This window comes from Onychostruthus taczanowskii, unplaced genomic scaffold, assembly GCF_017590055.1.
Source record: "Onychostruthus taczanowskii isolate IOZ18803 unplaced genomic scaffold, ASM1759005v1 scaffold49, whole genome shotgun sequence".
Taxonomy (NCBI): Eukaryota; Metazoa; Chordata; class Aves; order Passeriformes; family Passeridae; genus Onychostruthus; species Onychostruthus taczanowskii.
Genome location: NW_024502458.1, coordinates 766568 through 780863, shown reverse-complemented (window position 1 = coordinate 780863; position 14296 = coordinate 766568). Strand labels below are relative to the sequence as shown.

The 14296-nt window shown below is 44.4% G+C and overlaps 1 protein-coding gene across 50 annotated transcripts in view; it reads right to left on the bottom strand.

Annotated features, from left to right (window-relative positions):
* TNNT3 (troponin T3, fast skeletal type) overlaps window positions 1-13883 on the bottom strand; it is a 30150-nt gene extending 16267 nt beyond the window's left edge. For 9 of the 50 annotated variants that reach the window (XM_041415178.1, XM_041415183.1, XM_041415203.1 and 6 more), the window contains exons 1-7: window positions 13737-13878; window positions 9066-9100; window positions 8534-8547; window positions 6301-6312; window positions 5404-5421; window positions 4350-4361; window positions 3764-3778 (exon numbers count right to left, since the gene is read on the bottom strand). In XM_041415178.1, coding sequence (XP_041271112.1) covers window positions 3764-3778; window positions 4350-4361; window positions 5404-5421; window positions 6301-6312; window positions 8534-8547; window positions 9066-9085 — 91 coding nt within the window. In that variant the 5' untranslated portion in view covers window positions 9086-9100; window positions 13737-13878. Of the gene's footprint in view, window positions 1-1514; window positions 1530-2872; window positions 2885-3763; window positions 3779-4349; window positions 4362-5403; window positions 5422-6300; window positions 6313-8533; window positions 8548-9065; window positions 9101-13736 lie in introns of all 50 variants that reach the window. The other 41 variants (XM_041415160.1, XM_041415162.1, XM_041415175.1 and 38 more) reach the window with 10 other exon arrangements.
* Window positions 13884-14296: the final 413 nt, after the last annotated feature.

Here is a 14296-nt window from a genome sequence, read left to right as displayed (position 1 = left end):
AACAGAGAAACTAAATAATCATGCAGTTACGTGAAAAGCTGGGACAGTCTCCTTCTGGCACAGCAGTTTTTTGTTAGGCTTGTTATATTTACATTGTCTTTTGGTTTTATTGTGCTTTATGCTGCAGAAGGAAAAGAAAGCATGGGAAAGCTGTGGTTATGGTTTTATTTTTTATCTTATGTTATTACCTTGTGTTTTGCACAACTTTCAAGCTCATACATCTGTCAATGCTAGAGAACCAGCTCTCAAGTAGTGAGTAGCAGTTCAATAAATAGCATGGAAAAGAGGTACAGAGGCAGGCAGAACAGCTCTGATGGAAGCAATGACTTTTAGCTTGTGCAAACCAAAGTCAGAAAAACCTTAGGTGAAGATTAAGAGACAAAAATGAATAAGATTAAAAAGGGAAGATAAGGATGTGAAACAAGAAGCGATGAGAACAGGACAGACATGAGAAGCAGTGAAGAGATGAATGTTGAAGTATTAAGTCATGTAAAAATCAATCAGCTTTCACCTCACTCCAGCCTTGGCAAAAGCATCAATCTGCTCTGAAGGAAGAGGCTGGTCTCCCTCTGTGGACAGCAGAGGGAAATAGCTGGGCTGGGAGGCTGCTGAGATGTGACTGCTTTAATAAAGCTACTCCAAATGGCACAGAATAATTTGCACAGACAGTTTAGAGGACACTGCAAGTTCAGTTTCTGTTTTCCCAGGTAATGACCATTGTAACGTTCCCATACGCACTGTGAGGATGGCTCCAAGTCCGGTAAGCGCCTGTTATTACAGCTCATACACTGAGATGTTTGGCTACAAAAAATGTTACTACATTTTTCATGCAGCAGTTAGCTTTATCCTCGTTATTATGCATCACAGAGTGATAAGGAAATTATGACTGGTCAAAGGTGTGAGGAAGCTGCAAGTTACAGTTTATCGTTAATATTTGATTTTTATGTTTACTTCCACTGTCTTTGAATTCCTGAGTATAATACTAGAGTTACTGTTAAAATTTTCCAACATAAATCAGAGTACCAATTAAATTTCAATATTTCAGAACACAGCTGAGATTTTAGTTAAAAAAAAAAAAAAATAAAAACATTTCACAGCCATAAAGGCTGCAGAGACATTAACATCTCTGGAACAAAACTTTTTGCCTTGTGGCAATTTCTTATTCCAGATTTGTTCTTACATTACACTATATACACCCCACATTATCCATAAAGCAATGCTTCAGAAGCATCTAAAATAGATTTTTCATTTCAAAATTTGGAAATCTTCCATAAAGGAGAGAGGGGGGAAAAAAAGTTGGAACAAAATGTTTTAACTAAATAAAAACCATAATTTTCAAAAGCTGTCAACAAACTGTTCCTCTTTTTTTTTTTTTTTTTTTTTTGGTTGGTTCAAAAGTTTCCATTTTGTCCCAGTTCAGCACATGACCCAATTGTGAAACTGCCAAGTGGAATTAAATTTCCAGCACACAATAACCCTTCAGATTGACGCAGAGGAATTCAGAAGTCACATACCTGGTTCATGGACTTCTTTAAAAGGGAAGTAGCAGGGAAGGAGATGCAAAGAAAGATAAGAGAATTAGAGCAAGAAACAGAGGATAATTAAAAACCCTTACACTTTCCTTTGCCAAGGTGGTGGAGGGGATGTTAAAGGGATAAAAACCATTAATAAGATTAAGTGAGAAATAGAAGGCACATGTGAATGTCAATTAGAACTGTGGAGAGGAAGGGTTGTTTGAATATAAAAATGCAGATGCCTAACATATAAATTCATAATGTTATAAATCAAATGCCACTGTAGCCTTTGGCTGACAAAAACATGACTTGTGTTTAAATTAAGTCCATTACCCATAAGTTTGAATGTGCAAAAAAGGGTATAGACAACCTGCTCTTATTCATGTGCATAGAAATCCCAGCCACTGTGGAAATCAATGGGCTCTGAGGAGCTGGCATTGATTTTCTTGTTGCCCAGGATTTCACCACTGGTGCACAGGGCTGCACACCAGTGTGGGAGGGTGAGTAGGAGCATGTTACTGCTCTCCAACCTGCAGGATAAAACATCCCATGGAAGCCTGGCTGGGCAAGCAGAGAGGGGCAGGCAGAAGGGCAATTGAAAGGTAAATGGGTTTGGGCTGCCAGGCTGATGCTTTAAGAAGCATGACCTTCTATTTTGCCAATCACAGAGATTGTCTTACCGGAACTGGACCTTAATTCTGGTTACAAAGTCAAGTAAAAATGCAACCCTGCCACTTCTATTTTTGCATAATACACATTAACCCAGAAACACCCCAGTAGTTCTGGAAAAAGCACACACTACATCTTTTCTCAAATATGCTCCATCCAAAATGATGCCACTTAGTCCAATCCTGACCCTAACAGTAAAATCTAGGTATGACAGCGTGTCGCTTGTTGAAACGCTCATGACTTTGGGTGCAAGTCTCCCCACATCTCCATACACTGCTGCAAAAGGGAGCTCTGTCTCTGTGCAGTGGCAGGGGAACTGGGGAAGAGGTGCACCCAGCTGAGGGGCACAGTATTGCCTCAGGACAGGGCTGTCCCACCTCTAACCCTGGGGCGTGGCACAGAGGCAATGGTCTGAGGAGCACTATCCCAGTACCAACTGGTGTCCATACAAATAGCCTGGCTAGAGACATCAGGTGCTGGGCACTACATGAGCAGTGCCCAGCCTGTGCCCCAGGCATTGTTTTAAACAGCAGTTAGTACTCATTACTCATCACACCGTATCCTCTGAGAGCAAAGCAACCGTGCAGAGGATATTTTTTGCATTGGCTCATCTTCAACCACCTCCAGAATTCCTGCATGAGTTACCACTCCAGACAGAAACAGAGGAATTCACAACTCATGGCACATACCTTCCTCATGAGCTTTAGCGTGTGGGCAGGGTCACAGAGCAAAATGCAAAGGAGATGAGAGTGTTAGGAGCATCAGAACAACCTTTCACTTGGGCAAAATGGAGGGGGAGGGAAAGACTAAGACTACGTTGCAAGGAAATAAGATAAGTATGGATACCAAAGCAGTACTGGAAGTGAGGGTGCAAACAGTCTGAGATATTAAAAACATAAAGCTGATTTAAGCAGCCATATCATATGACATTTGTCTTATACAGCCATTCCTGCAGTCCTGCCCAAAGCCAGGAGCAGCACGCTGTTTCATAACCCTGATGCTTGACCCAGTGTATTTACAACCTGAGGCCAGCAGGTTTTGGGTCGCTGCAAGTACTGCCATGAAACAGTGGCCTAGAAACTCCATCATATGAACAAGAATACCATTTTTAATCATTTGCAAAGCTAAAGCATCAAATTTATCACCATTTGCTTTATACCACAGGGTTTAAGCTGAAAAAAAGACGTGTGGAAAGGCTGTTGTAAGAATGTCAGCCAATCACAAGCATTTCTGCATACAGTCTGCAGGCCAGATCCACCCCAAATAGTCCAAAATAAGCCTGCCGAGGAGACCCAACCAATCTGAGTAAAGGCTTTTCAACATTCATCCTTTTAAGAGGTTTACATTTCTCAGCACTTTTCAAGCTTTTATTTCATGCAACAGTTACCAGGTACATCGACAGTGCATTCAATGTCAAGACAGAACGTGATGGCAGACAGTACAAAAAACAAAGGCGTGGCAAGTTTTGTCTATATTAATATGCCTATTTGTAACTCCTGTTTCCTTTTGCCATCTTATGGTTTGCTGGCTAAGCCAAAGCTTACTCTTAAAGACAAGAATTCAGGAGTCATGCCACATACCTTCCTCCTGAGCTTCTTTAGGTGTGAACAGCCACGGGACAGGATGCAAAGGAACATTAGGAGAAAGACATTGTTACATGAGCTGAAATAGGCTGAAAACCTTTCATAGGTTTTCTGCTCAGGGGGAAAAGTTTTATCTCAGTAAAGAACATGCTAATGGCCAGGAGGGGAAAAGAATTTGAGGCACCTGTGGCCGGGAAACAACGGTGTGAAGGGAAGAAGCAAAAATATACCAGAGAGGGAAAATCTCACAGTAAGCTCAAATATCACATGCTAGAATTTCTCTCTGGTTCCAGTTTTAGAGGACAGCTCCTGCCCTGGCCCAGATGGGCTTTGTGGTGAGCCCTGCACGGGGCAGGGGTGGCAGAGAGGCTGAGTTACCACTGAGCCCACTCTGCTGGACCTCGCCCTGAGATTATTCCTGCGTGTTCCAGCAGCAGAGCCCGTCACAGAGGGGACGGAAAGCAAAGACAGCAGAGGCAAAAAGGCAAAGTAACTGGTACTGCTCCTCTTGCAGCACCCTTGAGGCCCCGCCACCACCACCAAGGAGACAGCAGGGAGCAGTTTGGAAGCTGATGGCACATACCTGCTGGAGGAGCTTCGTCAGGACGTGGCAGGAAGCAAAAGCAGTGAGATGGAAAACGAGAACAGTTAGACTAAAGAGTGTGTGAATGCAACAGAGGGTTTAAAAAAAAAAAAGCAAAGATGTATGAAATGGGGAAACAGAGGAGGGGATGAAATGGAGACAGGTGACTAGAGCACACACAGATACAAGAAATGTAAAACCATCTGGACCTGGATGCTGTAAAAACTCTGCAAACTGCTCAGGGTGGGTCTATCATGGCACTACAGACAGGTTTACTCCGGTTCAAAATATGCCCATAGCACAAAGCTTTGCAAATATGGAACCAACACACCCTTTGGCTCCTTGCTCCTGGAGCACCACAGCCCAAACCTCTCGAGTGCAAAGGGTGCGTTTCTTTCCAGCCCCTCTTCCACCCTGTCTGTGCCACCTTGCCAATGCTGTGTGCAATGTGGGGAGCCAGCTGGGGTTATTTACCAGCATCTGCATGGTTATAATTCTGCACTATTATGTATATTATATATCATATGATATATTATAGCTTATAAATTTATAATATATATGATACATTTTATACATAATATGACATATTATAGCATAAGTACTATATAACATAGGGGTAAGCACATATTTTACCACAGATGGATTTTGACTTCAAAATCCATCTGATCATGATCTGCCAAGCTATGTAGGAGAAACCAGTTGACACCTGATGGAAACCTTTCTAGCCAGACCCCAGTTGTTCCATGGCACACAAATACCCAGGGCTAAAAATCAGCATCAGAGCACGTTGTTTTGGATAAAGGGATGGTATCCACATTTTCTGTGATGCTTCCTCCTCAAAACTGGAGCAGAGGTGTCTGCACAGATACTCAGGGATGCGGGGTACCCTCAGTGAAATTTGTGCAAGGGACAAGAAAAGCCCTCTGCGTGCAGATATAGTTTGTCCCAGCATCTTTCTCTTGTCTCTTGCTTTCTTCTACCATCTTGCAAAATCGAGGTGCACATCATCCTGCTGGTGCAGGAACCAGCAGGGCTGAGATGCTGCTTCACCTACCTTCTTCCTGAGCCTCTTCTGTGGGTGGGAAACATCAGCAAAAGAAATGGGAGGAGAAAAATTAAAACAGGAAATATGTTATTGGAACATTCCTGAGGTTTGCCAAGCTCCCAGGCCGTTATGGGTAAGAATACACAATGATGGAATTACAGGGTGAGAGAGAATTAAAAATAACATTTTTATGGGCACATTATGGGGTTATAAATGTTACTGAAATATGGGAATATGACCACAAGTGAAAACAACATAAAAAGGCATCCAATATGTTATTCTTTATTAGAGCTGGCTAAAATACCCTAAAACCAACTTTTGGTGAATTTTTAACCAAAAATAAAACTGTTGCATTTATTTTGCTTTATACATTTTTCTCAAACAGTGAAAATTTTTACCAATATTTATCAATTTTTGAAACTTCAAACAAATTAATTCCTGAATTTTCCCAGGGTGTCTTTGCAGGGTGTCTCCCTCCCTTTAAAATACTCATTTTGACACCATTGTGCCAAAAATAAGTCAAACAGTTCAGTAAAAAAGGCATAATAAAACAAATATATATATGCTTATTTTCATACACATATATGCCTATACACACACATATATGTGTGTGTGTGTGTATATTACATACATTTTTATATGTATATATCTATGCATTTTATTTCTTTCATATAAATAAATGCTTTGGTTTTGGTTTTTTTTTAATATATAGAAATAATTTTTTTAAATAAAATGGGCCAGGTTTCCTACCAGCTCAATAAACAACATCAATGTCCACTATTGCATTGATGTCTGTGGCTCAAGACAGAGTCCTGACACTGGGCGTGAAATATTTGATCTGGATTTCTTTACACACATTCTCCCTGCACACTGAGAGAGAAAGAAAGCAGAAGCCATGTCACATACCTTCTTCCTGAGCTTCAGGTGGCAAGTGTCATGGAACAAGAAGCAACAGCAAGCAGGAAAATGAAAACAGAAAATTGTTAGAAACTGGTGCTGGGGTGAGCTAAGGTCTGGAGAAAAAAGGTGGTTAGAAAGTGATGGAGAAAAGTTATATGGAAAAGAAATGGATGGCATCAGAAAGAGACACAAAGGTCAAGCAAAAGTATGGAGCAAAGAGAAGATACACCTCAGAGGAGCCAGTCATGCAGATTAAAAGGAAATTCACCTGCCTATTAATGTCATATCAGTCATTAAATTCTTGAAAACAAAAAGTAGACAGTTAGGAAAGAAAGGAGAAAGGAAAAAAATGCTTTTCCTTTAAGGCTTGTCTGTAGGAGCAACACCCTTTGCTTGCTCTTTTGACATTTGACAAGACGTAAAGGATGGAGCATGAAAAATGCCTTCAGCCTTCCTGGCTCTGCCACTCCTTGCAGGACCAGAGAGACAGATGATGACTGAAGGCAGCTCTACAACCTATTTAGTGTCTCTATTTTCTTTTTCTTTTTTTGATCCCTTGATCCCTTCAGAAGCAATGCCAGGGGAAGTAGTTACTTATGGACAATGTACCTTATAGCAGAAACTGCTCTCACTATGACCACAGTTGCACGTCTGTTCCCACCACCACTGATGGGAATTTGCCTGTTGCAGCAACTTGGAGGAATCCATTCCAAAAAAAAAAAATTCCCAAAATGGGCATTTCTACACAGGGACGACTCTGTCTCTGAGCTGGTCTCATGTATGTGCAAATATTCCACCTCCAGTAAAGGGTTTTCCTTTTGACCCCTTAGAAGATGCCTTGGGCACTAAGGGCAGATCCTGGGAGAGATTCCAAGAGTTTGGCCCTTAGCTCTCTTCCAGACACCTTGGGAAAATGAAGGATGACTACTGGCATCTACACTTGCCTGAACTGAAGCCAGTGTGTCAAAAGTGCCCAGCAAAGACAGTGACACATCTCCAAATTATCTTCTCCCTGCTGCCTACAAAAGGTGAAACAACTTGAGTGAGAAGGGTTTTTCATGCTCCATCTTTCCAGATCAGCACTCTGTCTCTCACAGCTTGTCAAATCACATTTTGCCAGCTAAAGGCATGGTAAGAAACTTCATCTTTGCCAGTTGGTTCTCTGCCTTGCCTTTTCCATCCTCAGCAGTGCCCTGTCGGCTGCTCCTCAGGAGCTGGACAACCTGCTCTTCTTTTCAGTTTCAAAATTTAAATGCAATCTGTGGACACTGCCAAAATGAGAATGGCAGGAGTTCTGATACGTTATGGGGGCTCTGCAGTAGTCCCTGCTCTAAAAAGCTCCAAGTTTATGGACAGATGAGCCCCCAGCTTGTTCACCATCCCCTCATACAAATACTCCATTTCACTGTAACATGAAGGCTCTGCACATCGCAGCCCCAAGAAACTTGATTGGTTTTTTGTTTTCCAACTGGTTTATTGATCAAGTGTTTCAGATCGCCTTTAGCAGCAAGCACCAAAGAGAAGGGTGAAATGTAGACAAGAGAAAAGCAGGACCAAGAATCAAAGAAAGATAAATTACGTTCCGCTTTTTTTGTTACCTTCTTCTTCGTACTCCTCTGCATTGAAATGGGAGAGGGGGAAAAAAAGCAGACAAATCAGCCATCAGCCTTGACACATCAGTAGGACATGACCCACGGCAGAGCCCTCTGTGCTCACAGGGATGCCGGGCAAGATGGTTTCTGAGAGGCCACTTGCAAACCAGCAAGTCAAATAACAGATTAAATTACTTTGAAAATAAAAAAGAGCAGCTATAAAAAGGGGAAGAAGATAATAAAGTATTGGATTTTTCCTTGGGCAATGGAAACTCAAGGTTAGACGTGCATTAGAAAAGTGTCTATGTCTATTGCTTATAAACATTGTGGGGATTTATGATCTAAAATCAGAATATAGTACACATACAGAAGCTTCAAAATAAATTGCCAGCAGATGGCAGTGCCCTTACAAAAACTAGCAGCGTCCCCTCCCACCAGGGCATCAATTTGGGGCTGAAACCCCACCGGCTGCCCGCAGCACGGACACGGCCAGGGTGCCACAGGTATTGTAAAAACCCCAGAAGCTGGTGACAGTCAGACAGACAGGAGCACAAAAAAGAAACTTCAGATTTGTCAAACCATACCAGCTGGCACAGCCAGCAAATGTTGCTGGCTTGCACAGAAGCAATTACAGATTTAAGACTTACCCTCTCCTTGTTCCCTGTGAGAGAGGAAAAAAGGATATTGAAACGAGGTAAGTATTTCTCCCGCTCTGTCCTGATGTCAAGCTTTAAACCATACACTGAAGCAAACCAATGCAATGTTGCTTAAATTCTGTTGTCTGCAGGTCTGTCCATGATTCCTCTGATCCCATGACTGCCCTAAATCTCCCCTCTGTACTACTGATGCAAAAATGTCAAATGATCCCATTAGGTTTGGTCATACTGCTCTAGATTTGTTAAACCAAGGCAGAAACCGCTGCAGTGTGGGTTTTACTCCCCCTCCTCCAGGTGCAGTGCCACAGCCACAGAGGGCAGGCTGAGCAGGGTGGAGGTGTTTGGGGTATGTCCTGTGTTGGACAGGGATGGTCTTTGATGCTCTAAGTCAAGATGCCCCTTCTCCACTGCTTCAGGGGGCTTCAGGCTGAGCACAGAGCAGCACCCTGCAGGGATGCCCTGGCTCTGCTGTGTGGAGCCAAGCTGAGCAGGTAAACACACAGACAACTTTCTCTCTACTTACACTTCCTCGGTATCAGACATGTTGGCAATTAGTTTCTAGACAAAAGACAAGAAAAGGAAAACAAACAAGAAAAAGAAGAAAAAAGGTGTTATTAGTGAGTGCACCTCATAAAAAATACTGAGGCAGAAGCAGATGGATTGACATTTGAGGACAAAAAAAGCCAGGCACCTGCTTTCCCACACACCAACCAGTTCCCCACCAACACTGACATTTTGGGAGAAGCACAAACCTTTGCCACCCATATCAGAGGACAAAGGGAGAGGAGGAGAAAAAGATCATCTGGAAAGATATATCCCACCAATTCAGCTGCTTCCCAGGGGCTGCCTAGTCCCAGCTTTGAATTACAAAATCCCCAGAGCTCAGGGAGACAGGCCAGGCCAGGGTGTCCTCCCGCACCCATCTGACATTTCCATCGCTGCAGCAAGATCAGAGGAATTTTTCATTCTTTTGTGCTATCACAGGCTGCCAGCTCCAAAGCCTCATTCAGTTACAAAAATAACTGAAGCTACCAATAAACCTAGAGATAAGTACTTATTTGTCAGCACCCAAAAGTGTGTCTGGTTTATACAACTGATGAGTGAGTGAACAATAATTTGATGAATAATTTAAGATGAAAACCAGCCACATGCCTAGTTAGGCAGTTTGCATTGATATAACCATTTCTATCTAATACAACTCTGGCTTTCCTAACAGCATCAGCTGCCTTGAGGCCAGGGGACAAGATGAGGAAAGGCCCCAAAAGTTTCTCCAAATCCACAGTAGATCTTAAATTAGAAAGCCAGGCTTCTCCTTGCTGGCCCAAACGCTGATTTTCATGACTTCATTATTCAGCTGATATATGAGAGATGTCTTGAAGGAGCAGGTGGGCTGACTTAGGTTCAAAAGGAACAACTGCAGCTCAGCAGCTTTCTATTTCAGAGGAAGGCAGTAATCCCACAGGCTCCAGCCCTGCCCTATAAGGGATTCTCTCCATTCCCCAGCAATGACCTTGGGCACCATACGTTAACATCAACAGGATTTAAAACCCCCATGTTGCAAGGAGAGATAAACAGCCAACATTTTTTATTCTCGTTTCCCATCTATTCTCTTTCAGAAATTCAGCATTGCCCTGGAAGTAGTGCTAGCAGTGTCTGTGTGGGAGGGGTAAGCTACAGGCAGGTCACATGAGATTTGGTTTTTGGTCTCTTGGTCCCAGACTGGTTTTAACTTCATAGCTGTGGTTGCCCACTCCTTGCTTGCAACAGCCATCCCAAGGATGACTCTGGGGACTCTAGTTCTACCAGGCAGAGGGAATAGGGGGAATTTTGTGTTTGGGAGGAATCTCAGCTTTTAAAAATCTTTTCTGCTCACCAATTTACACTGCTTCTTCTGTTAATTACTTGAATGCTACAACACTGCTTGTCTCTCTCCTCTGGTCTTTTCAGTCTAGATTTCATAAAATCTTCAGGGTGAAGACTTGCTATCTCCTCAGGGGCTAGCATGTTAGCAGTCTCATTTCAGCCTTCAAAAATTATTCAAGCTATTAGTAATAATGCTTGACAGCATGTTGGTTTAAGCAACAGGACAGCAGAGCTTCTCCAGGCAAAAGCCTGCAGAGGGAACCTGCCTAATGCCCAGCTGTTGGCTTCTTCCAGAATACATGTTCTATAAAGACTCAAGGCAATGGCCAATCCTCCCATGGATTAAGCCTCTATAAATGCAGCTTTCCTTCTTCCCAAGTGGAGGATTAAAAAAAAAAAAATAGGAGGACTTTTAAAAGCCTGTGGGCTAAAGTCCTCTCTCATTCTAGTAAGAAGAAGAGTAATACCACTAGATGGTGAAGAAATCAGCTCGAGAACCCTCTGTGTGCAGACAGAGGGTGAGTGTCTGCTCAGTGCAGGGCACGTAGCGCAGTGCACGCTGCTCTTTCCAAGGCAATTGAAGTCAATGGGAACCTTTGCAATCAGGCTTTCCATTAGCAGTTATTGGAATGAGCTCATCTCGTCTCCAATTTAGCTCTAAGGACATCTTGCTGAGCGTTGTCACACTGGCTGTTCCCCTAGCCCCTTCCATATTTGTTAATCCAAGCGCAGCAAATGCGAGTGGGATTTTGCATGGCATCTGTCTGTGTGCTATAAAAGCAGAGTGAGAATGCCAGCACCCCTAACACCATAAGACCCCAACCCTGCGGGGATTTCTTGGCCCCAGATAAAATGAGTTAATAACAAGAGCATTGGCAGACTTTGTACAAAAATGAGCCAGATGCAGGAACCCCATAGGCAAGGGCAGGGGGGGCAAAAAAATCCAGGGGAAGATGACTGATTTCAGCCTTGCAAGGGCCAAACATTCAACCAGGTTTGGTCCCTCTGTCAGGAGAAGCTGACATTTAAGGCAGTACCTGACTGCCACTGCCCTGGCTGGAAAGGTAAAAAGGTTTATCTTCAAGAACAGGGTGTCTGTCCACTTCATGGCATTCAAAAGCCATCTGGTCCCTTAAAGCCAGGGGCAAAACGAAGACTGGCAGAGCTACAGCCACCAAAGACTAGAAAGGCTCTTTGATGCCCAGCACTATCCACATAGCTAACTCTCTCATCAAAGCAGCCAGGAAAATTGGACTATATTTACATCCAAAAGGCAATAAAGAAAGCAATCTGTTAAGAGCGGCAGTTTTTGCAGTTAGGATTAAGTTTGCCCGAAGGCAATGGAAAGTCTCCAGCTGGCTCGGGATTAGCCTTTGGTGGAAATTACTTTACACACAGCAAATGCAGCCCAGGATTAAGGCTGTTAGCACCTTCAGGCAATAATTGGGCTTTGTTTGTATAGTGGCAGAAAAATGGATTCTGGTCTTGACTGAGGTTTAAGGATGTAATAAAATCAATTAGTTAATACTGCCCACCCTTTGGAAGGAAATCAAAACACATGGGAAAGTTTCACCAGACAGAAAACTTTCTGCCTGCTCCCACCCTTTAAAGGTGAAAGCAAAGGTTATTCTGCATTTTCCTCAAGCCAAACAGGTCACTGGAAGGACAAATACACCGATCCTTAGCCCCAGGTGGGCAGGAATACCATGTCCCTTTTGGCCCCAAATGCTCCTGGCCTCAGCTGAAAGAGCAGAGCCAGCACATCCCAAGAAGCCTCTTAGCAGCTGAGAATGCACCCGGGAGGGGGAATGGGCTGCCTTGCACCTCCAGGCCATCCCTGGAAATAACCCACCCATCAATCATCCCCTCCAAGCCAGGCCATACAAGGTAGGCAAGGTAGCAAGAGCCATATGGAAAGGGGGCAGCACAGAAGTGGCCATGCATGGGCAGTGGGACCTGGCAGGGACAGCTCTGGGGCAAGGACTGGGGTCATGATCCACCAAGCACCACAGGGCCACTCTTTCCCAGCAGGAGCCACTGCAAACCCACTGCATGGATTTTTTAATATACATACATATCATATTAAAATAAATAGGTATTATATCTAATATATCTAGTAAATATGTAAACATATGCATATACTTCTCTCTAATGCTGAAACAGAGTAGCAGGACTCCAGCACTGCTGCAGGGTCATAGCAAAATCCCAACTCCCTGCCCCAAAATGTACCCTTTACCCTTGTCTGCAGGGTAGTATGAGCTGCCTGATCTCTGCAAGGAGTTTTCTAGGGATAACAAACCCAAGACAGAGAACAAAAAGCCAATGACTGTGCTCAGCTCACATCCCCTGCCTTTCCTTGGTCTTAGAATCACCAAGGTAGGAACAGACCAACAAGATCATCCAGTCCAACCATCCACCAGGCACTCCCACTGTAACACTGCCTAAAGCACTCAGCCAGGTGCCTCCTGAACATCTCCTGCTCCCTGAGTCTTGCCTCCCTGAGGGATGGCAGCCTGCCCTGGCAGTCACCTACAGCCTCACTGGAGCTCCCCCACACCAGCAGCACAACTCCCACCCAAATTGCTGGAGTCACCTGTGCTGGTGTCCCTGCTGCCCCCATAGAATACCCACCACCTGACAGCAAGAGGCCGATCCAAGAAATATAAATATGCTCATGGAAAACTTTCCACTCTCATAGAAAATGGAAAAAATTGTGAAAGAAATTCCTTGTGCATGCAGAGGGGTAGGAGGAGGGGGTTAAATTCAGAGTGGTGATGGGATGCTCTCCATGTTCATGACTTCAAACTCCTTTACTTTGCTAGCCTGACCATGCAAAACTCACAATTTTCTTCTTTGCTGTAGGAGAGGACAGTTTTCCTTGGCCACATATTTTTTTTCCTGGATCTCCCTCTAGACCTACAGCCCTCTTCATCCACCAGAAGCCCCCTGATGGTCTGCCCTTCATACCTCCTGCCTCAGCCATCCATTTCTCCGGGTGACAGGGCAGGCGAGGTCAGCACTTTCTTCCTGCTGCTAGAGGGAACTTTCCCTGATTGCCCCAAGAGATAACAATTTCCAGTCCCAAATCTTGGTTTGGAAGGATCTATTCTCCCACTACTAATCCTGAGAGTTCAAAGCACCCAAACCTCTGTGGGTGACTGAAGACTTGTGAGACACCCAACTAAAGCTCAGACCTACAAGTGCCTTTTCCTTAGGATCCTGTGTCAGACCCCAGATCCTGTGGACCCCAACCCTCCCCTGGTGCTTCTCCATTCAAACCAAGGCTCATCCCTTCTGTAGTGTTGCCCCCGTTGCCAGGGATCCCACTTACCTGGGAGGAGTGGAGAGAAGCACCAAGCTCCCTGTCGGAGGGGACGGGCAGGCTGGGATCTGCGAGCGTCCCAGGGTGATGCAGCTCTCAACTTATAGTGACATTTGATCATCTGGAAGAGCTGATTGGCCCCAGGCTCCCTGTGCTGGGCAGGGAAGGGAGCAGGGATGGGCGGGGAAGGGGTGAGATGGAGGGGGAAGCAAGGGAAGGGGAAAAAAAAGGTCATACCATGTATAGGAGCAGCTGGAGGAATCGCACAGATGATGCTAAGATGGGAGGGACATGTTTGGAGAAAAAAACCTCCAGGGCTTATGCCTCTATATTTACAACCAGGCAGGCAGGGCTCAAAGAGGGGTATCTGAGGCAAAGGCACCACAGAAACAAATTTGGGGCTCCCATAGCTCCGTGGTACATGATCACTGCTAAAAACCTGGCTGTGGCAGCCTGGATCTCACAGCCTCAACACACAGCAGCAACCTCTACTCTTCCCCCTGACCAGGGGCTCTTCCCAGCTGCCCCTCCACATGCAAAGGGTTTTGGCTGTGCTGCAGGGTGAGAGC